Source organism: Mus caroli, chromosome 1 (genome assembly GCF_900094665.2).
Source record: "Mus caroli chromosome 1, CAROLI_EIJ_v1.1, whole genome shotgun sequence".
Lineage (NCBI taxonomy): Eukaryota > Metazoa > Chordata > Mammalia > Rodentia > Muridae > Mus > Mus caroli.
The window spans coordinates 178,239,744-178,267,163 of NC_034570.1; the positions used below are offsets into that span (position 1 = coordinate 178,239,744).

A 27,420-nucleotide genomic window follows, 5' to 3' on the forward strand; every position below is an offset into this window, starting at 1 on the left:
GAATGGATACAGAAAATGTGGTACATTTGCACAATGGAGTACTACTCAGCTATTAAAAACAATGAATTTATGAAATTCTTAGACAAATGGATGTATCTGGAGGATATCATCCTTAGTGAGGTAACCCAATCACAAAAGAAGTCACTTGATATGCACTCACTGATAAGTGTATATGAGCCCAGAAACTTAGAATACCCAAGATACAATTTGCAAAACACAAGAAAATCAAGAAGAATGAAGACCAAACTGTGGATACTCCATTCCTCCTTAGAATAGGGAACAAAACACCCATGGAAGGAGTTACAAAGACAAAGTTTTTGAGCTAACACAAAAGGATGGACCATCCAGGGACTACCCCACCCAGGAACCCATCCCATAATCAGCCACCAAACCCAGACACTATTGCATATGCCAGCAAGATTTTGCTGAAAGGACCCCGATATAGCTGTCTCGAGTGAGGCTATGCCAGTGCCTGGTAAATACAGAAGTGGATGCTCACAGTCATCTATAGGATGGAACACAGGGCCCCCAACGGAGGAGCTAGAGAAAGTACTCAAGGAGCTGAAGGGATTTGCAACCCTATAGGTGGAACAACAATATGAACTAACCTGTACCCCCAGAGCTCATGTCTCCAGCTGCATATGTAGCAGAAGATGGCCTAGTTGGCCATCATTGGGAAGAGAAGCCCCTTGGTCTTGCAAACTTTATATGCCCCAGTACAGGGGAATAACAGGACCAAGAAGTGGGAGTGGGTGGGTAGGGGAACAGGGCGGGGGGAGGGTATAGGGAACTTTCAGGATAGAATTTAAAATGTAATAAAGAAAATATCTAATAAATAAATAAATATAGAAAAAGAAAAAAATACATTATCACCTTAAAAAAAATGTCAACCTCTTGGCTGGAAAGATTTCTTAGTAGTGCAGAGCCTTGGGAGTTCTTACAGAAGACCCAGGTTCAATTTCCAGTACCCCCAAGGTGGCTCACCCACCCATAATTCCTGTTTGAAGGCATTGAATCCCCTCATCTGGCCTCTATGAACACAAACACGTTTGTGGTGCAAAGTCATACAAAATATTTACACACATATAATTAATCAATTAATTAAATTTATAACAGAATGCCAACCTCATATCTTAATTTAGTGGGAAGGGCAGTAGATAGAGTATGTGATTAGGAGTACAGTTCTTGTAGCCACTGGCTTGTTAGTGGCCACCATCTGCCTTCAGCAATCGATGGCTGAGCTTCTTCCAGCATCTGTTTCTACTCAGTGGTAGGCAGTGCTGTTTCTAAGTACATGAATGGTGCCCACTGCTGTTTCATTCTACCCCCAATCCTTTGGTCAAGACTGCTTTTCATGTCCTTGGAGAGCTAACTATGAAAGACTTCCAAAGGGAACCTGTGTACATATCTAAGTTTGTATTAAACACATGAGTCCCTGTTATAAAAATGGAAAAGATATTGCATTGATGCAAATAACTAGCAAATAACAAATTTGGGAGTAGTCCATTTGCTAACTCTTGAGGAAATCTCTCCAGCAGCAATGAGTTTGCCACTTTTTACATGGCTCTAATTATTAGTGAAAATTTGAAATAATTACCAAAAATGCTAAAGGTCAGTGGGGCGCTAAGGGGATGAACAAAATCTCTTGTTAGTTTTTGGAGGTTTTTTTTCCATATACTTCATAGTGTTCTGATTATAATCTCATATGTATCTCACTCACACACTTCCTAATACAGGGTCTCCTCCTCAAGCATCTGTAGATTCTGACCCAGGATTATAAACTCTGGAATGGAATTGTAATACTCTACCAAGCAGTCCAGTTGCTAATACTGATAATTCTTCCCACTACTGAGAAGACTTTTGATCGTGGATACTGTAGGTGTCTTAGACTAATCAAATAATTTTGTATTTGCACTACTGAATGGAGCTTTCATTGAGTGACAGTTGACATGGAGAGTGGTCGTAAGCTAAACTACAAATGCATATGTAACATCCACTTTACAGTGATGGTCTACAGAGCTTCAGGGCTGCTCCATTCTCTAGCCCTGTATCTCACATTCTTCCTCAGTGGCACCAACTGCTCTGAATGTTTAAAAGTCTCTGGATGGCAAATTGAATAGGAGTGATCTTGGTAGAAGCAGAAACTGCCTTGTGCAGAGGAATAGCAGACTAGGTTTGTCACTATTTCTTAGTTTTTTTCTTTATTGTTTCCACTTTTTCCTTATTTAAGATTACAAGTGCTCGATTTAGAGTACACAGCCCAATCAGCTACTCTGGCTATTGATACAACTCTTGAGTATTTCTCAGACTCTCCAACTAAGGAAACTCCTGACCAAGCATCCTTGATGCATAAGATATTAGACTGTCTTTGTACACACGATAGCTGAATTAGTTAGCCCTTGTCCCAAAGACACTGATGCGCTAAGAAATTAAATAGGCACAGAGTAAACCAAATATAGAAATGTTTAAGGGTGAGCGCTGTTTTTTCATCATTGGCTGTAATACCCACTCTGCCCTCCTTTAAAGAGGACAGCAATTGTTCCCATCCTTTTGGAAGGAGTTTTGAGACATCTCTACTTTGGTAAAGAGCAAAAAGGAGTTAGTCTCCTAAAGGATAAGCAATCAGTATCATTTCAATTCCAAATAGAAGGCTGGGGTGGGTTTTGAGGTTAGGGGTCCCAGGGCAGAATCAAGGCAGAGGTGGCTTGGGGTTTGGGGTAGGGGTACCAGGGAAGGATCAGGTAAAAATAAAGATGGAGAGTGATTTTCCTGCACCTTCTTTTTAATTTTTTTCCAAGATTCTCATTGGTACAATTTATAAACCAAAGATGTGTGATTTAAAATAGTCAGTCCTCCTCAAAGCCCTCTGCTTTAGCTCTACCATGGGCAACTGCCCCATGGCTTTCAGTCCTTTTATGCTTATTAAAATTTAATATTTTTAATATTGTCCATTTATTGTTCTACCTCGATCTTCTACGTTTTAATTCTATTTGGGTGTGTGCATGTGTGAGTGAGTGTGTGTTTGCAGGTCAGAGGACAACCTTGGGGAGTTAGTCCTCTCCTTCTCCCATGAGGGATCTGGAGATGGATTCGGGTCATCAGGTGTGACAGTAAGAGTCTTTCTCATCGGAGCCGTCTCGTCATCCTGTTGACTGTTTTGAATTTAGAGACTCTCTCTGGTCATCAGTCCATGAGTACTTCGCTCCCCATATGGCTCCTAACATTTCTTTGCCATAGTTCTGTCAGTGCTCAGGGGTGACTGCTGTGACTCTTGAGATCGACGTTTGAACTAGCCATAAATGCATTATACTTCTTTTCCTGAAGAAAAGAAAGAGGATTCGCCTTTGCATCACCTTATAGAAGTTGTCTGGCTATTTTTAAGAACCAAACTCCGTGACTCAGGACATGGACCACTTTTTCTACTCCGAGGACTGACAGTACTCAGTGTTTTCCCTTGACTGTTGCAGTTTGTAGAAGGTTAGGCACCTGACCTTCCTCTTCTGCCTTGGGCAGAATCTTCAGCCCCACCCCACGGCTGGATTCCACACCTCACCTTTGCAGACACCTCATGTTGGGTTCTGAATTTTCATAAGTCTCTTATCTTTGCTTGTTTTGTTGGTTGGTTTTGTTGTTGTTGTTGTTGTTGTTTTTTGTTTTTTTGTTTTTTTGTTGTTTTTTGTTTTTTGTATAAATGGCTCAACATATGCTCCAGTAGCATCTAAAAAGAATATGAGGAACAAATTCATTGCATTTTGTATTTCTGGAGTTGTCTATTGTTTGAGACTATCCAACTACAAAGAGGTGTGTGCAACTTTACTTGTGCTTCAAACAATTTTCACAAAATAGCATACCATTGTTTTAGAGGTCTTGTATTTTCTCTTCTCTAGCTTTCTGGATGTTTCTATTGTTTCTTCCATACCTATGTATCTTGTTTTCAGAAATTCCCCAGCTGGTGTACTTTTTGTTTAACAATTCTGCTGATCGGTAAAGCATTTTGTTTAGGTCCGAGCACTCTTTGGTTCTGCAGAAATCTACCTCATAGATTCCTTGCAAGATGTAGACTGGTTTTGACCAGATAACCAACTGCATGCCAAGTCTGGCCAGGTTGAGAAATAAAATGATCTGTCACAGGCAGCCTTTCCAAGATCTCCCTGTTGGATGCCACACCCCATACTTGTTCTACCAATCCCTTTTCCTCTGTGTTTTCCTTCTGCAGTTAGAGCTTCCTGTCTTCTCCTAAACTGTGAGCCCAACAACCTCTTCCTTGGGGGAGGGATAAATCAACCCCGTATCGGACTGGAGAGATTTTTGATGCTTTGAAGCTCACACTTTCCTTTCTGGGTTTATGTGAGCTTGATCAATATGCTTATTGTGGGACTTTCTACTGAAAAATCCTTATTTTTCCCCTTAGATGTCTGTTATTGACTGCTATCCCCTTTTAGAGAAAAATAATTTCATTTGGGGGAATTTTTAGAAGGAAAAGATTGCTCTATCTACCATGTTTAACTGACAGTGCTGCCCTGCATTTTCTGGGCTGTAATCTTGTCATGTCAAATCATTCTAACCAGGCTTGACTCCTCTTCCTCGTAGAGCTCCCGACTCATCCATCACACTCAGTCCTGGGGGCTTTGCCTCGCAGTGTGACTCCGTTTTGATCACTTCTTAACACTCCCAGTCATTCCTCCCCAGTCTAAGCTACTTGTTCCTGGACTAGACAAGCAAATTCCAAACTCTCTCACTCTCTGCTTTATCTTTCTTCAAGGACTCCTGGCCATGCCATTACAGAAACAGGTACTCCCCCAAAGCCAGCCAAGTCTGGTCAACCCACCCTCTACTGGCTTTCCAGCAGAGTGAAGCACAAAGTAGGCAGGCTTTCCCAGCACCATGGTCTGCAATTTCCCAAGGCTCCCTGACTATGTTAGTGTCTCCCCAGCCAACTGCTGGTACTGTGACTCTGCACAATCATGCGATACTATCTCTCAGGCATATGGTATAGAACCTTCATAAACGGCTATCCATAAATATTTATTGAATGAGTAATTATGTATAAAAATACCTCCGTTGCCTTTGCCTATTTTTAGGTGTGGGAACAGCCAAGGCCTGTGGAGATGTCCTTGTGCCTCCAGATGATTACTTTCTTACTCTGCAAGGAAGAATGATAGCCCAAGTTATGTGTGCTTTGAAAACAAAACAAGATAAAGTGTTCACACATGCACGCCGTAAGAATGGGGCACGGTGTAATCAGGATGATTGTTGGTTTTGCCATCTTCTGACTTAAGAATTTCCACTTTGAACTTTGTTTTCTGGCTTTCATCTCTTAAGATGGCACATGCCAGGAGAACTTCCTAGAATCTTTCTAGGAAGTGGACATGCTTCACAGGAGCACTCTCTACTTTACCCTACTTCTTTGAGGATGCCAGTCCAAGATCGCATAACACAGGGTACCTGCATACATAGGCACATGCAATAGGACCCAGAGAGAAAAATCCTAGCCTAAAAACCCTGCCTGCTTCTCTTCTGTGACTATAAATATAAATTGGCCCATGCTAGAGGGCTCCACATAGATTCTTGCCCCACTTTCTTAAAAAGCATCATTGAGGAAGGTTTGTATACTGAAATCTCATGTATTATTAACCTAACCTTAGTACAGACTTACAAGGAATGGACTTAATTCAGCTGAAATTTATAGGCAATTTGTTAACACAGCAATGTGCACTGGAGAGCACGTTAGAGACACATTGGTTTTAATACGCCATTCAATAACTTGAGCAGAGGTGAAAAATCCTGCTTAACCTCCATTAAGTATTTTTAAAATGCTTTAATTTAAAATTATTTGTAGTGTGAGTATAAAGATGAATGTACACATACCCACAATAATAAATACAGCACTAAATATGTTTCCCCTGGTTTTTTTTCTCCAGCTCTGGATGACCTCGTACCGTTCAGCAGCCGGGCTTAATCAGAGGCCAGGCCGAGAAAGGCAGGGAAAGATGTCAAGCCATCCTGGGCTAGTGACCCTCCCATGTCCTTGAGAACCAGAGGCAGACAGGGGGTTTTATTGAGGGCATTGCAGCTTTGAAATACAATAAAGCCTAGTTGATAATGGAAACAGCTTCTCGTGACATGTTGAGTCCTAATAGGACAATGCTTCATGTTTTCCCCAGCATGGGCTTCTGCCTTTTATTTTACAAGTCACATAGACGATTAGGGAGTAAAACAGAGTATCTTGTTCCATTAGGAAGCATATCCTCTTGGCTAAGTGATGGGCTCATAAACCAGGATTTCATGAAGACCCTGCCGCGGATGGAACTGGAGTCAGGTGGCTGATGTTCTATTCAAACTTAGAGCCGCTGTTGGTATAGAGAATCTAATCACACCAATGTCCTGGAGCTTGGTGTGAAGAAAAGTTTGAGTTGATGTGTTTACCCCAGTGATCTGGGTCTCACAATACGTACCTCTCCCATGACCAAGGGCTAGAAAAGAAGCTTGCCTTGGAGAACCTGGACTATACTCTTCCGAATATGTGGAAGGAGGGGAGAGTTATTTTAACTTCCCTTTAGAAGAATCTCATTTCTGTGGAGACTTCATGATAACAGTTTCAGTAATGATAGTGCATAATAATTACTGAGTATTTACCGAGTGCTCGGCTCTGCCTCGGAGCCTGGCTGTGAAGTCCCAAGTAATATGCATATTTCTATGATGGAAGATCCATTCTCTCCTCACCTAGTAAGGCAAAAGGGAGTAGAATCTTATAATAGAAGAGGTACTTAGAAGTCCCTGAGAATCTGACCACAGAAGATGTGCCTCAATCTATGGGACTTTTTCTGAAAAAAAAATTGTCTTAAATATTCATTTAAAAAAACTTGAGGGAGCTGTGAATGACATATAGTTTCAAATATCTGTAATGTCTCATCTTCAGCTTCCCCTCAACCCGTGATGCTGGCTTGTTGCTTCAGGCCTTGGGATATCTCATTTGTTGTGGAAGATCCAAGTAATAGGCATGAAAAAAATAGCACTGTTATGGGCTGCTTGAGTGAGTGAATGAAAAGCTGAAGAGAAAAGCTCTAGGAATGGGATTATCTATACAGACTAGGTTGGAAGAATTTATAGATAGTCTCTATACCATGGAGAAGATACTTGGAAGTGTTGATTTGATAGATACTGAAATGCAGTAGAATGGAAACACAGTATAAAAGTTTGACTTGGGTTGTGACAATATGTATGAGTGTGTAATCATTTTCGTCTTCCTGATATTATCAGAGATTTCAGTATTTGTATTTTTTTATTATGTTTGTGTGTGATGCTTAGAAAGTATGCTATGACGGGGCATGGTGGTCCATGCCTTTAATCCCAGCACTGGTAAGACAGAGACAGATAATTCTCTGTGAATTCCTGGATAGCCTGGTCTACATAGTAAGTGGCTATCCAGCATGGGCTACATAGTGAAATGCTGTCTTAAAAAAACAAGGAAGGAAATGAAGAGGAAACATGCTTCTAAGAGTCTTCCCACATACTCACAGGTGCTCACATTGATAAGAAAGCTGAACTTTACGGAAAGCACATGAGTCTACTAGAAATCTTAGGACATTGGCCTCCACCATGCCATTTGCTGTAAAAGCAAGAGAACTGGGGGGTGGGGGGCAGGGTGTCTGACATTTTCCATCTCCCATTTGATTCATCAGATGATTTGTCAAAAGTCACATTTTTTATTGTCCTGATACTTACATCCCTTTCCACATTCCCTGCGAAGCTGGGCCACTCTGCCCAGTGACTCTTGACTCACAAATTCCTATTGATCATGTTTTCCTCTTATTGGGAAAAATACTTTCATACTTTAAGGGATATTTATCCAACTGTCCACACATCATTTATCCAGCTGCCCACCCATCCTTCCTTCTGTCTGCCCATCTATCCTTCCATCCACCCATTAAGCTATATATTCATTTTATTGCTGTATCCAGTTTTTGGTTGGCACATCTATTTAATATAGTACCAGACACTGGGCCCTGGGCTCCCTTAAGACATAAAATTGCAAACATGCAAAGGCCTTGTGCCTTAATCAGGGAATGCTGCTTTCTCTCAATGCAAGAAGCATGTAAGATAGACAGGAATGAGAATGGTGGGTTCTTCAAGGATCGGCACAGGGATAGTTTACTAGAGAAAATCTGAGCTTGGCTGTTAGAGTATATAGAACTGTGAAGGTAACAGAGGAGTGAACAGTTGCCAAAAGAGAAAATAAATGCATAGCATTTGCAGCATATCTAACTTAATAAGAGCATTAACTGTTCTAAATAACACTGGGGTGAGGGGCGTTATGTTTGTACTCCCTGGAACATTGGGTCTAAAGTCTGGAAAATGCTGCAGCATTATTTTATTATAAAACACCCAAATGTAGAGAAGCACTGGAATCCTGATTTGAAAATGACAGCCATTGGCACTGCATCCAGACACCCTAATTATCCGGCCCTTCTCAGCACAGATTCCTCTCACGAACATCCCGTCCATAGTTTAAGGTGCAGGGTACTGTCTCCTAATGGCCTATAATGAGTACTGAGCCAAGCGCTGCCCTCCTTTTCTAAACATGGCCCAGAGGTTAAGTTTGTTTTCTTTCTCCCATTTCAGGACCTTAGCAAAGCCTAGTTGTTCATGGTCCCCAGGAGGGATATTGCTAGGAAATGGCTCTCGTTTATGCTCAGGACAGGTGCTGTGTTGCACAAATAGCCCCAACAGGAGATGATGCCCCCAGTCTTACTAATAATGTAGCACTCCAGGGGTTCTCCGGGGCTCTTTGGCATACAGCAGTGTTATGATATGATGACCACTTTCTGTGAGCTGGACACTCCGTCCTCTACCTGAGGTTTGCATTGTTCAGGACAGTGAGTTAGCTGGAATACAAGAAGGGATGATAAGCTTTGCCAGGCTGGTGTGTGCTGGGGAACTCTCAGCTCTACATAAAACAAAGTTAGCACATTGGCCTGATGATGGCTGTGCTTAAGAAGGCAGCAGAAAGACATTCATGAGGGAGAACAGTTTCAGAAAAAAAAAAATCACTTACCATGATACAGATGTGAAGATGCGGACCGTGAAGCCGAGCTAATGGAGTGAGATCAGAGATGTATTGAGTTGCAGAAGAAATTAAGGTCAGTTATAATTAAGCCACACTCAGGAGTGGAAGTTTAAGTGGGAAGGGAGGGGAAACGTTGTTTTCTATAGTTGGAAGCCATCAAAGGAGAGGTAATGGTCTAGAATTAGGCACATTCAGGTGATGTGGCAAGTAATCTGCGCGCAGGAAGTTGCCTTCGTCATCCTAATTGAACTGCTTAAAAATAGGACAACTAAAATACTGGTGGGATTAACCTTTCTAATCGTGTCCTGGGAAGAGGCACATTCTCTCGATCCTCCAGTGTGGGTGAGACCTCAGCCGTTATTCTCTGCACACTGACGTCCACCATGCCTGCTTCCTGCCTCTGTGGGTGCTGTGTGCTTTTCACGCTTTCGTTGGTGGTTGTCCCCTGCTTATATTTCTGATGTCTTTCTGTACAGTGTCTTGCTATCCAAGATATGAGCTACCCAATCTTATATTCCAAATGCACCCCCATTTGTATACACAGACAAATGGCTCTATACAAATCTGTGGCTCAAAGCTATTGCAATAAGTCCAAATTAATTCTAAGTATCTATACTAATGGGTCATTTACCCAACCTGAAGAGCTGTTAGGACTCCGTGACACCACCCTTATGAATGTAAGGAGCTAGGTAACTTGCTCCAAAGAAAGCACAGCTCCTTCTCAGAGACCAAAGAGAAGCCTTAGGAGTTGGTGACTCGGATCCTATGACAAACAAGGCACTGGAAGAGATATTAGCTGATGTGACTATAACCTATTCCTTCAAATGGATGTAAGGATAAACATAGAGAAATAAAACCTGTAATCTGGCTGTAAATTGTCATGGAGATGATGCTCCCTGAGCCATCTGCCTGCTGGGTGTTCTGGATCTTTCCATGTGTCCCATTCTCTGTTGACGAGTGTGGTTTTTACTGCTTTTGAAGCTGTCTAAGAGCATTGCTAGGACAAGGACAGAACAGACTGATTTGTTTGTGACTTTGGGATGATGGCTTCTTTGTACTTGTAACTACATCCTTCAGTGTATGAGAGACCTAAGCAGTCATCCTCTATTTTTCCTGATACAGCCGACAACGCAGGGCAGGGTAGCTTTGTTTTCTGGCTTATTCTCTTCAGTAAGACTAGTATATCACCAAGCTTAATGATCATGACATTAGTATATTTTCATTTTCCATAACTTCACTCAATAAGCATTTTCTGTTCTCTCTCTCTCTCTCTCTCTCTCTCTCTCTCTCTCTCTCTCTCTTCTGTTGCCTGCCTCAGCTAAGCATTCCTTGTAGCATTTTGAATGTGCTTGTGTGTGCATCAAGTAGATATCTGCATGCGGGCATACACATGCATCTACACAAACTACACTAAGAACCCTTTATGTTTTCTGATTTTGTATTGTGGAGATCCATCTTCTGGCTCCAGAAGACTTTAAAGAACTCCAGTGTGATTATGAGCCTCACTTTTCTTTCCTTACTTTTGACATAAGAAAAGGATGTGGATTGCGGAATAAAACTGAAATCTTTAAACAGAGTGTGTGTGTGTGTGTGTGGTGCGGTATGTGTGGCATGTCTAGCATGTCTGTGTGTAGTGTGTGTGGTTCATGCCCATGCACGTGTACGTCTAGGTGAACGCATGTATGTTTTGTGAGTGCAGTGCTTGTGGAGCTCACTCACTCCTTGTGTCTGTTTTTATTAGCTCATCAGTGTTTAGTGAAGCCCTACTATGGGTAGCAGAGAGAATGATGATTTATACAGATGAGGTTCTGACCCTGATGCAGGTGACAGGCTGATGAAAATTAGATTAATTACATGTTTCTGGGCACTGGTGGGAATCAGCAGGGTGCAGTGAAGCTAATAGAGGCATGCCTGAATTGGCCTAGAGAAATTTGTTCATGGATTGAGGGGACCTGGCTTGCAGAGCAGCAGAGATAGATTGAAACCACTGCCATGGACAGAGCATCTCCCCCATCCCCACCCCGACCCTGTACCCCCAGAAAGGCATTCAAGGGTCATGGACAGAAAAAGGTAAAAACAACTCTGCAGTCTTCTGTGTTGGAAAATGACCATGGAGGGTTTGGAGTGCTAGACTACAAAGTGGGAAGCCATGGTAGCAATTTGGCTAATTTTTATATTTTTCTTGAAAGAAATAAGATATACATAGAGAAAAGAGACCTTGAAAGTATCTTTTGAGAAAGATTGTTTAAACTCCACTGTGGAGAGCTGATCAAGAGATCAGAGCTTGCCAGTGGGTAAATGGTTTCTGGAGTTGGGCAGCCTATGCTTGAAACTGGCTTATGGTAATCATTAGTTCAGTATGGTGGTAGTGGGCATGCAGGGGGGAGCGGTATTGTGAACTAAACTTTATATGCCCCAGTACAGGGGAATGCCAGGGCCAAAAAATGGGAATGGGTGGGTAGGGAAGTGGGGGGGAGGGTATGGGGGACTTTTGGGATAGCATTGGAAATGTAATTGAGGAAAATACATAATAAAAAATGTTTAAAATTTTTTAAAAAAAGAAGACATGATAGCATCTAAGCAGATTATTACATGTGAATCTAAGCACCATTTCCTGGTACATACCATGAAAAACGTAGTGGCAGCCTTCACAGGAAGCTGGGAAGGAACAGTGGAAGATTGCGAATCCTCTGGAGACACTGTCCCATAGGTCTCAATGACTAACAAAGTATAGATGACACATGAAGGAGACAGTTTAAGGGTTGAGAATTTTAACAATGTTCTTTATGATCAATTACATTTGAGTTTCTAATAATAACCCTTTAATATGAGTAAAGTGATTTTTTAATAAAAAAATAATTGTTTAATTAAATGCTAACTTGGAATCTTGTATTTTACCTGACTTTCTTACCAAATGTCTCTCTGATATATCGGATACAACATTTCGTATTTGGAAACTATTTGGAGGCGAATAGAAGAGGGCCAAGTTTTAGTTGAAGAACTTCAAATTGGCCTAAGTTATTTTAAATCGCAAATTCATTTTAAATGTGAATGGATGTTTTGCCTGTGTGTAGGCATGTACATCACACAGGTGCCTGGTGTCCAGCAAGGCCAAAAGGTCTCAGATCTCCTGGAACTGGAGTTTGAGACAGTTGTGAGTTGCCTGTGAGTACCTGGAACTGAACTGAAGGCCTCTATAAGAGAAGTGAGTGTTCTTAACCACCAAGCAACATCCCCAGCCCCTACACTAAGTCTTCATGCAGGTGACTGATTGGTTGTTTTTATTTGCCATTAGTATATTCATCAAGAAGAGTTCTAGTCACTCTTATAGTAAGGTCCAGAGGTCCCTTGATATCATTTTGGTTTTGTTTGCTGTTGAGACGCTATCATTTTGAGAGAAGATTGAACCAAACCTGAATTTGAATCCTTTTTCTTATTTCTAGGCTTTTACAGTTCTCCCAGCAATGCCACTGGCTGCCTGCCATGCTTATGCCACACAGCTGGCGCTGTGAGCCACATCTGTAATAGTGTCACGGGGCAGTGCTCTTGCTATCACCCCTCAACCACTGGGCGCAGCTGTCACCAGTGTCAAGAAAGTTACTTTGGATTTGATCCCCTGACTGGAAGGTAAGTCTTTATTTGTATAGATGACAAAACTTTACAGACTTTTATCTTTAGTTTTTCTTATCAACAAGAACTTTGGCAATTTTCAAGCAATAACTTCTAAAAAAAATTTCTTTGGGTAATATATTTTCTATTTCTTGATATCTTGCTTACTAAACTTAGTGGTTATCACTCCATTTTGTCCTTGTGAATTCTCTGGATATTCTCCCGTCATCAAGAAACAAACAAAACCCCTCTTCATTGGCCAAGAGGTATCTTCATTGTCTCATTTGTTTTGTTTTTATTTTTGTTTTTGTTTGTTTGTTTTGTGTGTGTGTGTGTGTGTGTGTGTGTATGGAAGCTAGAGGTCAACTTTGGGTATTATCTCAAAGAGCTGGCCTTTATAATAAAGGGTCTCCAGCTAGCTTGGTATATCCCCAGCTTTTGTTCCCACCGGCAAGAACACACTCGGGACAACCGGAATCTTCTGCAGCAAAAGCTTTATTGCTTCTTCAAGAGGGAAATCCCTCAGCCATGGCGTTTCAGCACCTGATATGGTGTGTCAGCTCCTGATTTGTTGCTCGCCCATCACCCCACTATTACACCCTGAGAATGGGCAGTGACTAGGAGTGAGTTCACTCTCGCACCTGCGTACAAGGCTTGTTTACTAGTTAGGCACAGTGGATGCCAGCGCCATCTTATAATGGCGATTGCTCGCGGTACGGCTCTCCACATTGGTATTTGCCTATTAGACCAGGCTGAATCAGGGACCTACTACACCAGTAACTGTGAACCACCATGCCTGGCTTTTGTGTGGGGGTTCAGAATCTCAAATTCAAGTCGTGATGTTTTTCACAGCAAGCAGTTTGTCATCTAAACTCCTTTCTTTGCAACAACTTATGTTTTTAAAAGAAAGACACTATTCCCTTGAGTCTATCACCATCTTTACCCTTCAATTTCCTTAAATCCAAGGCTGCTTTTGGTTAGATAAAAATTCTGCTTTCTTTCTCTATTTCCACCCATCACACCTATCCAGGACCCAAACCTGCTTACAGTGGAGTGTGCTGTCATTTGTCACTCTGCAGGATGTCTGGCTAGCACTGGAGTTGGAGCCTCTGGGTTCGACAGTATATTTAAATGTTAGCACTAACTAATGAGGAGTAGGAAGAGATAAAGAAGCCAGTAGAGCCTGCAGTACTGGAAGGCATTGAGGTCATTTTAAACTTTGAATCTAGTGAAATTGTGTGGTTTATGAAAGGATAGAATGTAGAAGACAGAGCCAAACTATGACAGGTTGATTTTAGGAGAGGGAAAGATCTCGACAAGTATGAATTTAAAGAAAGATGATTCATAGTAGGTTTTATGCAGATTGTTGACTATTTCTACATACCATCTGACTCATTGACTCAGAGAAAGAGTGACCTTGATAAAACTAAACATTATTCTTTGACAGGAAAGTATTTTTCTCCCACGCATCGTGCCTTCATATTTATTCTTCCCAGTTTCATTCATACTTCGAGTATCGCTATCGTTTGGATCTGAAAACCAGTGCTTTAAAGGCTTGGTCCTACATTGGTTCCTTTGGGATGTGGTTTCTTTTAACAATTAGGGTCCAGTGGGAGGTAGTCATTCCAGTGGAAAGTGTCCTCGAGGGAGATATGTAACCTCATTCCTTTCCTTTTTATGTTTTTTCATTTTATGTTTTTTCATTTCCCTGCCATGATGTGTCATGATGGCATGTCACCATAGCAACCAACAATGGGAGTTACCACTAAAGACTTGACTTTCTCTCTGTATGTTGTCTGGGGCATTCATTATAGTGATAAAAAGCTAATATGGGGATAATACATTTCTTTCATCTTTCATCTCTAATGCCCAAAGCCTACTGAAGCTCTCCCATGTCTAGCATTGGCCTATTCTTTCTGTGTCTCCAATCTTCAAGATTCCAGAAATGCTGTGTTGTGACTAGATGACCTTGTTCCAACTCTCTCATCCAAGAACCACCACTTAACTTGTCCCCGGACTTCATCTAATTGTTGCTTTGGTATCCCTGCCTGGCTCTGCATTCATCAACCATGTGACCAGCTTTGTGATCCTCTGCTCCCACCCCAGGACAAAGCCATCTTTGTTTTGCTTTCAAGCTCTGTCCCTTTTGCTGGGCTCTAGCTCCATTCTATATGTGACCCCTTGCTGCTGCCCTGGGCTGACTTAGCTGAGGATGAGCTTCTGTTGAATGGTCCCACAGCCTTGCATCTTGCATGTACTTCTTGCTACCTAAGTCTCCTGCCTCTTCAGATGGGAGCTGACGCCTTTGGCTTCAGCTCCTTGAATACCTTGTAGATATTCCAGCCCTCCACTGTGCAGATGACATGGCAACAGAAATGAATGTCTCCAGATTGCCTCACTGCCTCCAGTATGTCTGCCTTCTTATAAATTCTTGCTTTCTCTCTAGTCATAGAGGACAACAACCTTTGTAAAACTGTCCTATTTTGAGTGTGATTCTTTCCTGAGTTTTGTTTTCTGATCCTTCTTTTCCTTCTCACCTCCCAATCCTCCCATCTGAACCTTGCTTCATCAAATTCTTCCTTGATTTAACAGATGCCCCTTCACTGGATAAAGTTGCACACAGGCAAACCTTCATCTCTTCATTACCAGCTCCTCTCCTTGGCCTTGGCCTTGCCCTGCTTTATAAGGCCTGAACATTATTGTGTGATTTCCTGTTCTTGTGTTCACTTACATTTACAAACAATTTTATTGCTTCTTCCTGTTCATCTTTTTGCATCTTTTCTTCATCTCCCACACTTTGTGCATACAATAACCAAACCCATGAAAAACAAACAGCTAAGGAATAGCAGACTCATTATGTTGGTAGTATCAAGGTGGAACATATGGTCTTCCATATGTTAAGCAAGTGCTCTACCACTGAGTGACATCATTCCCTAGTCCCCTAAATGACAGGTGGGATTCTCATTCTATCAAAGTTAATGTATATGAAAAATAGGATAAATAAGAGCTAAGGAAAGATCGATAGGGAGTAGAGCTGCCCTAGAGGGAGTTAGAGAAGTAACCATGATGTCTTACACTCGAGTCATATTAAAGGGATCTGGAACACTTGTTGAAGGGTCACATGAATCACCTGCAGTCATGGGGATGGATAGACTGATATGTAATTTAGACCTGGCAAATATGAATGCGGAGAGACAGACTATTCAAGATTAGGTTGGCCAGGCAAGGTATTACTCGGCCGTCTGACACTCTTAGAGTTTATCAGAGTGGGGGGTTCTGATTAGAATAACAAGAAAAATGAAGTGGGCTCCCTTAGCATCCATGTAAAGCATCATGTGGAAGCCTGAAAGTTCCCGGATAGAGGAAATAGGGGAGACTCCCGTGGGATATACAGAGAATAATAAAGTGGTTGCAATAGAGGCAAACCTGAGACATTTGGAATTGTTAGTAAGAAAGAGTCCTGAGGAAGACAGAGATCATGGAAAGAAACCTGAAAGTGTTTCCCCAAGTGGAAAGCCATGTCTGACTGCAAGGGAGGCATACATCTGTGAGCATAGGTGAGGTCAGAGTATGCAGCCTGCTGTGCCCAGCCGATGAGTATCAGCTCCTCTTGGGACTGACTATATGCGAGGGAGGAGGTGTGTATCAAAAGAGACAGGGACAACCAAGCAACCCTTGTTTGTAGAGTCCCTGTTGTTATCATTTCTGAACTAGGGAACAAAAGCCCCAAGAGAAGACGTTTTCTTTTTATAATGTCTAATTTGAATCTAATTTGAAAGTTGACTTGATACACAGCACTTGAAATTCTTTCTAGTGTTTTACACACACACACACACACACACACACACACACACACACACACACACACCTACCTACTGGATCTTTCATTGTCTGGGAAAGCTGAGAGGAGCTGTGGATGACTCTGTTCATATCCAGATTGAATGAGACAGGACTGGGTGGGATGGGTCAGACGCACCAGGCAATGGGATGCTCCAGTCAAAGGTAATCGAAAGGCCAACTCCTGTTTGCTGTTCATAACTCATCCTTTTTTCAATGTATCCTTGACTTAACTGTCATAATCAGTAAACTACACTCTTCCATCTGTGTCCAAGCCTCTACTGTTCCTTGCTTTGTTTCCAAGCTCTCCGCCTTGCTTTGTTTCCAAGCTCTCCGTTTTGCCATTTGTTCCTAAGTAACATGCCTATCCACTGGCTAAGCTCTGTCCTTGACATCAGCCACTATATTAATCAATGACTGTTGTTGAGTCACCTCTTTAGGTTATCAATTATTCCATCTTAACATGTCCTCATTGTACTGACTTACGGGATATACAGCCTTGTATGTCTCTCTCTAAATAAAAAGTGTCTTAATAGGGCTTACAGACTTCTAGTCTTGGCATTATAGCACATACTCCATATGCTAACACTAAAAAGAGTTGTGGAAAGTCAGAGTGCTACATGCAACAAAGCTTCACTGCAGAGCATAGAAAGACTAACACCCCTCGTCCGGGATCATCACGTAACACCACCTGCTGGGCAAGCATCAGGATGTATGTTCAACCTCAAGAGCCCACATAGAGAGCCAGGTACGTTCATATGCTCACCTGGAACTAGTGCTGTGGAAGAGGGGGATGGGAGAGTCACTGGAGCTTAATGACACCAGTCTAGCTTCAAGTTTTGTGAGAGATCCCATCTCAAGTGAATAGGTTAGAGATTGGTATAGCAGGACACCAGATATCTCACTCTGGCATCTGTCTACACATGCGCACATAAGCACACATTCATGCATATGCTCTACATATACACTACAGGGACACACAAACAAAAAAAACAGTTTTGCTTACTAAAAAGAAAGAAAGGGGACAAAGCTTTCCACCATCCATTTGTGCTTTCTGGAATCAGTCAGGTGGGCTGTTTGTGATGTGAGTTGACCCTCCCATTTCTCTGATGAATTCTGCCATCTCTCTTCACTTTAACATGGAGAGCCATTAGAGAAGAGACCTTCTCTCACAGAAGGTCATAGGGGGAAAGTACTTCACACTGCACCATAAGATTTCTTCCAGTGTGTGTTTGCTCATCATGGAGAGGAAAACAAATAGACTCTTGCCTGTTTATGGTTCCTATTTCTTTTCTGAATGACAGTCTTCTAGGATGTCTCTGCTAAATTCTGTTTGCTGTCATTACACTTCTCCCACATTATCTATTTTTACAGTAAAGAGTAGACAAAACCATATGGGTTCTTATATGGCTTAGGAAAGCTTTATCCTGCAGCTATGGAGGTAGATGTCTATAATTCTACCACTTGGGGAGAGAGGAGCATGAGAGTCAAGGATGATTAAAATCAATCTAGGTCAACCTCTGCTACATGGTAAGGTCGAGGCCAGCCTGGGCTACACGACACCCTACCTGAGAGAAACTAAAAGAAAATTTTATTTCTCAAAAGGAGCTTATTTATAGTCTAGATGTATGTGGATATACACTATAGGAAATAATATGTCTTGTTGTTTAGAAATGAAACGTAAGGAACTCATTTGGTGTCGCTGTGGTAAGTGGCTGCTAATATAAATGTACTAATTTCCAGTGTTCTGTTGCCAAGCAGGCAGGGTGTAGAAGCAGGTTGTGTTTCTCATCAGATTGGAAAAGTCTGTGAGGCCCTCATTCAGGTGCCTTTCCCAAGCTGAGGGCTCTCTTTATCCCTGTCTTGTCTTCCTGACTCTTTACAGAGGAAAGCAGTGCCCTCTGGGTTTGGTGGCCTTGGTCTTCTTGGTTTATTTCTGCTACTCTTTAAAAATAATCCCAAAGGACTGAAAAAATGAACTAATACAGACACTGACCTGAACTGCAGAGAGACGAGGAAATTGCACTTGTCAATCAGGGCATCTTGGGACCACTCTGAGAAAGCCTTTGCCAGCTTTCAAGCTCATGGTCCATCCTCCAAGTGTGCCCATCAGTGAAAGGTGGCCGTGTTCTTCCAAGAGCTGTTTTCAGTGAAAACATTGATTCGCTTGCCTCTGATTTAACCATCCCTGGCACAGGGAAGCAAGAAATCTCTGTCCAGTGTTTAAAAAAATTAATAAAGCAAGAAATGTGTATAACACTTGTTTAACTCTAAAACAAAGAGAAACAAAAAATCAAAGTGAGCCACATCTGGCTCACCTCTGTACTGGGCACATGAATTTCCTAGTATCACCCTCAAGTAGACTGTGAGTGATTTTTTTCCCCAGACTTAAGGCATCTCACGTTCCTCTGGTCCTCTCTCCCATTATTTTATTTTTTAATGTAGCTCCCACATGTCATAACCCATAATGTTTCCTCTTTAGTGTTTAAAGCCACTGTGAGTCACTAGTTCAGTTTACCTTGTTTTAAGCCCCAAGAAGCCAGTTTACTAAACTAACTGCATTAAACTGCAATTGTGTTCCTGTAGCAAGACCAGGACTCCAGGCTTCTCGGGTGTTTGAAAGCTTAGACGTCACAAAACATGTGGTCATACTTTCCTGCCTCGGTATTCTTTAGGTTTTACTGCAGAAATCCTCCATGTGAACACCATGTCGTAGATTTGGTCTGGCAGTCTTTATGGTGCCCATCACCAGTGGGTCTCGGTGGGTCTTTGCTCTGAGAACCACATCAGTGACTTCAAATAAAAGCAGACAGTTCTCTCGCAAAGAGATCTACTCTTGTGCAGCAAAGATGTAAAACTTGGTGCACGTTTTTCATAGACCCGGGCTTCCCTGTGACTCTGTGAGTCAGTGGCTGCTGTCTGAGGGTACAGAGGTCACAGACCCCAATCAGTCTCCCATGCTCACAGTGCAGTTTTCTCAGGATCATGAGGCAGGGGTAGTGTCAGGAAAGAGAAAAGAATACAAAGGCATGTGAGTTCCATGCTGGAGACTGCCACTTCTGCCCGATTCTGTCTTTTTAAAGGAAGTCACAAGGCCAAACCACATTCCAGAGTGAGAAAAGAGCCTGTGCATTTCATGAACAGAACACTGTTTAAAGGGATCTGCTTAGAAGGAAAAGTGTAGAGTCATTTTCGAATGATCTTACAGCCTCTATCTATTAAGTCTACCTAATATAGCTTGTGGAATGCTCTTCAAGGAGTGCCAGACTTTGTATGTTATTAATGGCACCACGTCCTTGATGTGACAAACTGGGAATGGTACAGAGCTGCGCATCAGGACAGGGTCCAGCTCTTCTTTCCCACTAGACCAGGTGTATTAGCTTGCTCCTGGATATAATAAATTACTGTAAATTCAGTGTCTTAAAACAACAAGGATTTATTATCTTATAATTCTGGAGGTCAGAGGTCCTAAATTAGTTTCAGTGGACTAAAACCAAGGTGTCAACAGGCCACCTGTGTTTCCTTTGGAAACTGCAGGATAAGATCCATTGTCTTCATCTTAACTCCTCCTCTAGTCTCGTACACATTCTTTAAGGGATGAGGAGAGGAGAGGTAGTGTTTGCTGTGTGTGTGTGTGTGTGTGTGTGTGTGTGTTAGTGGGTGGGGCTGGATCATATTCTTATGTGTGCACATGGGTGTTAAGGGCAGAGATTGGCACTGGGTGTTTTCTTCAATCTCTTCACACCTCATAGTTTGAGAGATTTTTTTTTTCACTTAACCTGGAAATTACCAATTTGGCTTGACTAGCTGGTCAGATAGCTCTGGAATCCTTGGCTCTGTCTCTCCAGCACTAGACTTACAGGTTTACATTTCCATAACCATAGCAACAAGGGTACTAGGCCCTTACATTAATACAGCAAGCATTCAACCAGTAGAGTCACTTCCCTAGCCTTTGCTTCTGTTGTTGATGACGATGATAATCATGATCATGATGATGATCATGATGAAGATGATGATGATGTTGATGATGATTTCATAATATCTCTCACTGGAACTTTCTGGTTCAGCTATGCTAGCTGGCCAGTGGGCCCCGGGGGATGTGTTTCCAATATTCCCACTGCTGTGTTATGCTCTTTTGATTAGTTTCATTTTGTTTTAAATTGTTGGTTATAATTTGTCCTCTGGGAATCGGACACAGGTTCTTTTGCTTGCTTGCAAGGCAAGCTCTTGACCAAGCGGCGGCCTCATCACTTCCATTCTGTGATTCACACCTCCACCAAAGGCAGCAGAACAGCCTTCAGCCTTCTCTGAGTTAGACTTCTCTCCTCAATGTGTTTATTTTTTGTTGTTGTTGTTGTTGTTGGTAGGTTTGGTCATTTGGTTTTATGTGGTTTTGTTTGTTTATTATTTGTCTCTTTCACTGCTCTGCCTTCCTTTCATAAAGAACTCATTGAATATTCTTTGATCATTTGTGGTCAGCATACCACATCCAGGTCTTTAACCATGTTTGCAGAACTGACCTTACCAAGTAAAGAAATAGATTGCAAGTTCTACCAGTTAAGACTTGGTCACTGTTGGGGGCCATACTTCAACCTACTGTGCTAAAGTCACCCTTCTGTCACTTGGGGCTCAACTGTGACCTGCTTCCTGTTTCTAATTGGATCACAGTGATGCCCCTTCACTATACATTGTTTCCTGGCTAATTTCCGAGGATGGTGGCAAAACTGAGTTGTAATAGAGGGCATGGTGTGTGCAGAACCTGAAATGTTCACTGCCTGTCCTTTGTAGGTAGACTCTCACATTCTAACGCACTAAACATCTTAGAATTAGAACTGTATTGGCACTGATAGAACTTTATGAGAAATGAAGATTTAACTAGTCAACACCCCCCCCCTTTTAACCTCCCATTTCAGAACACCTGATAAATGGCCCCTTACCTGCTTTAAACTATGGAATTCAAAAGACCCATTGTCTCTTGCAGTAGCACATCTTGCCTTCAGAAGTTGTCATTGCACATCAGAGGCATGGTCTCCAATGGAAAGGGATATGTCCTTCCTGTGACTGTCTTTTTTTTTTTTTTTGTTTACCTCTGTAGCCATAGAGAAGAGATGTCATCTCTCTTCCATTTGAAAAGAACTCCCATATCTCAATTACTTGCATGGTGATGTGGAGGGTCAGCAAAGGAGAAGACACTGGCTACAGGTCCAGAACAAGCTCAGGGGGTTAATTTTCCTGTAGACAACAGGAAGGCTTTCTTGCTGGGATCAGATGCCTTCATCGCATGTCACTAGCATGGCCTATTTTATGAGTTCCTGATATCAAGCTCAGAGAAGGTTTTCTGAATCTGGTTCTTGAGCCACTCACTTCTCCTAGGTAAGATGCTAGCACTCTTGTTTATTCCTTTGCAATCTATGTAAATATGGCCTTACTCTCACAGTAACTACATGATGTCAGCCTATATCCTCCCACTACAATGCTAACTTCAGCTCCAAGAGAGTGTAGATGCTCTGGGATGCTGTGACAAAGGAGAACTAAGAAGCTTGGGTAGCAATCACAAAGTCAGATATCTACCACAGGAGCAAAAGTGCTCAGCCCAGGGAAAGCCACGCTGCTACAGAGGACACTCTAGGCACCACTACATCCTGCAGCTGTGAGTCAGCTGAGTATTCCACTGCAAGGAAACATGACTGAGGTCAGCCTTGAAAGAGAAGTCACCCAGGGGACAATTATACCAAACTAGCAAAGCTCACAAAAACTAAAGCGTCTTTACATTTAGTATCCACAATTTGATGTTTCTGATGTCATATCCTAAGCCCAAGTCTCTCTTGGTGCTTCATTCGGTAAAACCTCAACCACACAGCAGTGGGTGTTATATCCTGACTGTGTGAGACCATGCAGCAGTGTGTGTTATATCCTGACTGTGTGTGAGACAATGTAGCAGTGTTTTTTTGTTTTTGTTTTTGTTTTTTTGTATCCTGACTGTGTGTGACCATGCATGTGTGTTGTGTCCTGTCTGTGTGAGATCATACAGAAGTGTGTGTTGTATCTTGACAGTGTGTGACCATGCATCAGTGTGTGTTGTATCCTGACTGGGTGACCATGCAGCAGTGTGTGTTGTATCCTGACTGTGCTGAGCTGATGGTGGAACATGCTTATCCCAGCTCTTGAAATTGACCTTGGCATCTTATTTTCTTTTCCTCATTGGTCAACAAATCCAAAAGCCTCAGCGATTAGGAATCTCCTTTTGTGCTCTGTATTGAAAGATATCCTCACCTTCTCTGTTAGAGAACTAGAAGCCCAGGAATGGCTCTAGAGTCTTTGTTCCATTTCTTTCAAACTTTCACTCATAATCCACTGTTATTTACTGAAAACTTTTCAATTCTAAGCCCTTTGCGTTTGCTCATTTACTAACACTGCAATCCACCAATGTCTTCTCCTCACCTGTGCAGCTTACTGGGTCACCGTTGTCCACGCTGATCCATGTTCCAAGCATTCTGATTGCAAGCCTGGAGATAACTCAGTGGGTCAGAGTGCCTGTGGTACATCTGGCTTAGCTTTCTGTTAATATGAGAAACACCATGACCAAGAGCAAATGGGGATGGAGAAGTTTTATTTCACCTCTCAAATTATAGTCTGTCTTCAGGGGGAGTCAGGGCAGGAACCAGGAGGCAGGAAACTGAAACAGAGACCATGAAGAAACTCTGTTTACTGGCTTATAAGCAGTGCCTACTTTCTTATAAAACCCAGAGCTACCTGGCCAAGACTGGCATTTTCCACTGTGAGCTCAGGGCTCTCTGACCAGGACTAGCACCTCCCACAGTGACCTGTACCCACCCACCCACACACACACCACTTATTCATCAAAATTGTCCTACAGATTTTTATACAGGCCAACCTGATGGGGCCATTTCCTCAATTGTTGTTTCTATTTACCAAATGATTTAGGCTTGTGTCCAGTTGTCTGAAAAACAACTGTGCCAGTGTGCAAGCATTCAGACCCAAGTTATAGTTCCTCTGCTCCCATATAAAAGTTTGCATATGGCAGCACAAGGCTGTATTGCAATATTGCAATATTGCAATATTAGGGGCAGACATAGGCAGATCCTGAAAGCTACCTGGCCAGCCAGACTGGAGAAAACGACAAGCTTCCAGTTCAATGAGAAACCCCATTTCAAAGGAAAAAGGCAGAGAGTGGCAGAGGAGGATTGCCTTGTTTCTCTGACTTCTCCATGCACACACATGGACTTGTACAGTCATAGACACTAACATCCATGCATGTCTCTCTCTCTCTCTCTCTCTCTCTCTCTCTCTCTCTCTCTCTCTCTCTCTCTCTCTCTCTCTCTGTCTCTCTCACATCTACAAAGTCTAAATGAACTCAGTGCTATATATCAAATGCCCCTGTATTCTGATTGTGACCCATCATATGAGATGTGGAATTTTCCATTTGAGACATTGTGGAAATCATCGCGAAAAGTTTTAGATTTCACAACATTTCAGTCTTTGAATCTTCAGATTACAGATGTTCAGCTAGTATTCTCCCTAGGCCCTGCCCATACTTGTTCTTGATCCTGTGCCACACACACACACACACACACACACACACACACACACACACACACACATACCATGTGCATCCTTAACCAGCAGCTTCCATTCTCGTTTTTTTCCTTCACAGTTGCCCATGCAGTTCTTGAGGACAGGAGCAGCTCTAACACTCATTATGTTTTCAGTGTGGATTCCCACCCAAGAACATAACTGGGTCTCAGTGAAGGGTCCTTAAGTCACTCCTTATGTCAGTCACTTCCATGGACATGTGAGCTGAGGTCCCCAGCCAAAGAAGGGTGATTTGTCTCCATGTATTCCTTCAGACGAGCTTCCCAGCAATATCCTGAGTCCTGAAGCTCATGGTGTTCATTATGAGTAATGTTTCTTCAATAACAATAATTAGCGTGCTATTTGGATAAGTAAAAGAAACCCCCAGGAAAGCACAATATAGGAGATTTGTCATTTAAGAGACAGAAGACAATTATCCCCTCAGTGTACCTGGTAAACAGTGCTTTGCAGAGGGGTAACAGCATAGCAGCCGTGTGCTGGCAGACAGGAACAGAGCCCCCCTCCTGTTTTGTTTATCATAATGAACTGGTCAATAAACATCACAAATTGTTTATCTATATAAATCTTGACAGATTACTCTTTATGAAATCCATTTAGCAACTGAGGTTTTCCCATAAGGATGAAAAATGAAGATTTTAAACAGATTGCTGGAGCAGCTAGGGCTGTGCCAGGAGAGTCTGTGCAATAAAGGTTTCTATATATTAATATCACGAAAACCATTTATCCTGGCAAAATCAATATCACAATTCATCTTAGTTTGTTGCTTCTTTTCAAAGCCTAGGATATCTTCTCCTTTATTGTGTCTAATTTTGTTTTAATAAATGTGAATTATATTTCATTTGGTTGATACTCCAAGGAGGGGCATTAGAAAAACTGCTCTCAAACTTGTGGCTTATTTGCTAAAGAGTCTTTGAAATGTTTGAAATTGTATTTGAGTGGCTGAGAAATTTATAGGAATCATTTCATTTAAGCCTTAATTACAGTATTATCCTCTGTGTCCTTTGGGCTGGAAGCAAACTGTAATATTCTAGAAATCTGCTCTGATGAACTTCACTTAAGGAAAATTCTCACTAACTGAAACTAAGCAATTATAACAAGTTGAATATGTTTGATACAACAGTGGCTGGAAGAGGAGACAATAAAACCAGGAATGGATTCATTTAATTACTCAAAACATTGCTTGCTTTCCTAAGAAGTGATTTATTTATTCCATTTGGATTTGGAACTTAATATCCCACGGATATTGACACAGCCGACTCTGAGCTGTGTGGATAGCAGTCAGCTGGAAGGAAATGGAGCTTTGTCAGGGGATGAAATTATGTTATACACTGCAAGCCATTACTCTAACTGCACTGTATGTAAAGTAAGTGTGATTGTCCCCTGAGTGAATCGCAATAAAGGCTGAAACACTCAAGAGACACTTACTTATGAGTGGTATGTATAGAAAGTGATATTTATGTATAGAAAGAGTCGGGCAGGGGGGAACTGCCTCTTACCGCCATGAGTACTATACTGAAGCCTACAAACAGTATACTCTAAGTGTTATCACATGATGAACTAAGAACAAATCTGGTATCTCATGGTTCTATGATTCTGTTTTGATTCCAATGTATAATTTTTCTCATTTCTAATACTTTGTCTGAAAAAAAAAACACACATGTATTGGGGATGAAATTCTAGTGCATGTATCTAGATAAAGACTCTCAGTCTTATTTGTAGAGAGAAAATCCTTTTTTTTATCAGAACCATGACAAGGGCAACTATGGTACTGCTGCTTTCAGGAGAAAACATACTTTATTCCCAACGGTGGATTCGCCCATTAAACAAATTTTCAGCTTATTTTGCAGCTTTAGCTTTTATCGGCCTTTTTAAGGGTGTTGAATGATTACCCAAGAGATCACACCATAAAATTTGCAGTAGGGTAAAGTCACCATGTCCACCGGTTTCTCACTAGAATAAACAAGGGAGTCTATTCCGCATGCTTTCAAGGTACCACATGGGAAGTCCCTGCGCAACAGTCTTCATGAGCTGCTTTGACATCTCCCATCTCTATAATGCCCAGACTGCTTAGCCTAATGAAACGGGGAAACCATGCACGCAAATAATTCACCCTGAAGAGAAAGAAGCCTTCCCTCTCTACCACTGCTGAAAGTCAGTACTGCTAATATTGCAGATGACTCTAGGTCTAAGAGCTTGTGGGTTGCATTGAAAATCCCTCATGGTCTTATAACATTCGTGTCTTCACAGAGATCTGGGTAACTGTCTTTTCTCCAGTCTTTTCTGGTAAATGATGGTTAATGCTAATTGTCCTTTTGACAGAATCTGATATCTCCCTGGCGATGGGCGTATACAGATTGTGCTGACGTGTTCCTTGAGACAGGAAGACCTGCCTGTTGTGGGTGGCACCATTCCCTAGGTGGGATCCTGAGTTCCTAATGGAGAAACAGCTGGGCAGCAGCAGCAGGCATCTGCTTTCTAGATGTGTTGTGGTATGACCTCCTGCTTTAGGCTCTTGCATCGTGACTTCCTAGTCATGATGAACAATCCCCTTCAACTGGGGGCCAGATTCAACTGTTTCTCTTTTAAGGTGATACTGTTGGCCCATCTCCCAAGAGAGTCCAGTTTCTGACAACAGGACAATTAGCATTAACACATCATTTACCTATTTGAGACTGGAGAAAAGGCAGTTACCCTGATCTCTGCAAAGGGGCTAATGTTATAGGACAATGAGGCATTTTATCACAGAAACAAGCAATAAATGAAGCCAATACAGTTCTCAGAATATAAGTGCAACCCATACAAAGCACCAGCAATGATTATAATCTATCTAAATATGTCAGCAACATTTAGCCTTTATAAAACTAAATCTAGAATGTGAAGAGTTTTAGGGGGAACAGTGGCTCCTTCTTTGTTACTGTGCTGTAACTGGATATTGAAATTAGAAGGACTTCTGTGAGGACCTAATTTAAACATTGAGCTGACAGCAGAACTTGTATTGTAAGTAGACAATTTTCATTGTACTGCATAGCTCATAGTTAGTATTAAGGCCAATGGTGACAATGCTTCATGCCATATAAAAGCTGTTGAGGGGGTTGTTGAGACAATGCTTCGTGTAGCTCAGGCTACTACCAAAGTCACCATGGAGCTGGGAACTCCTTTTGAAAGTCCTCCCTTTGACTCACACATTCTGAGATTGTAGGAGTATACTACCATGCCTGGCTAGAGTGTAACTCACACCTGTGTGTGTGTGTGTTTGTGTGTGTGTTTGTGTGTGTGTGTGTTTGTGTGTGTGT

The 27,420-nt window shown here is 41.9% G+C and overlaps 1 protein-coding gene across 1 annotated transcript in view; it reads left to right on the forward strand.

Moving 5' to 3' along the window:
• Ush2a (usherin) overlaps positions 1-27,420 on the forward strand; it is a 673,376-nt gene that overhangs the window by 133,173 nt on the left and 512,783 nt on the right. The window contains exon 13 of the mRNA XM_021165303.2: positions 12,511-12,694. Within this exon, the coding sequence (XP_021020962.1) occupies positions 12,511-12,694 (184 nt within the window). The remainder of the gene's footprint in view (positions 1-12,510; positions 12,695-27,420) is intronic.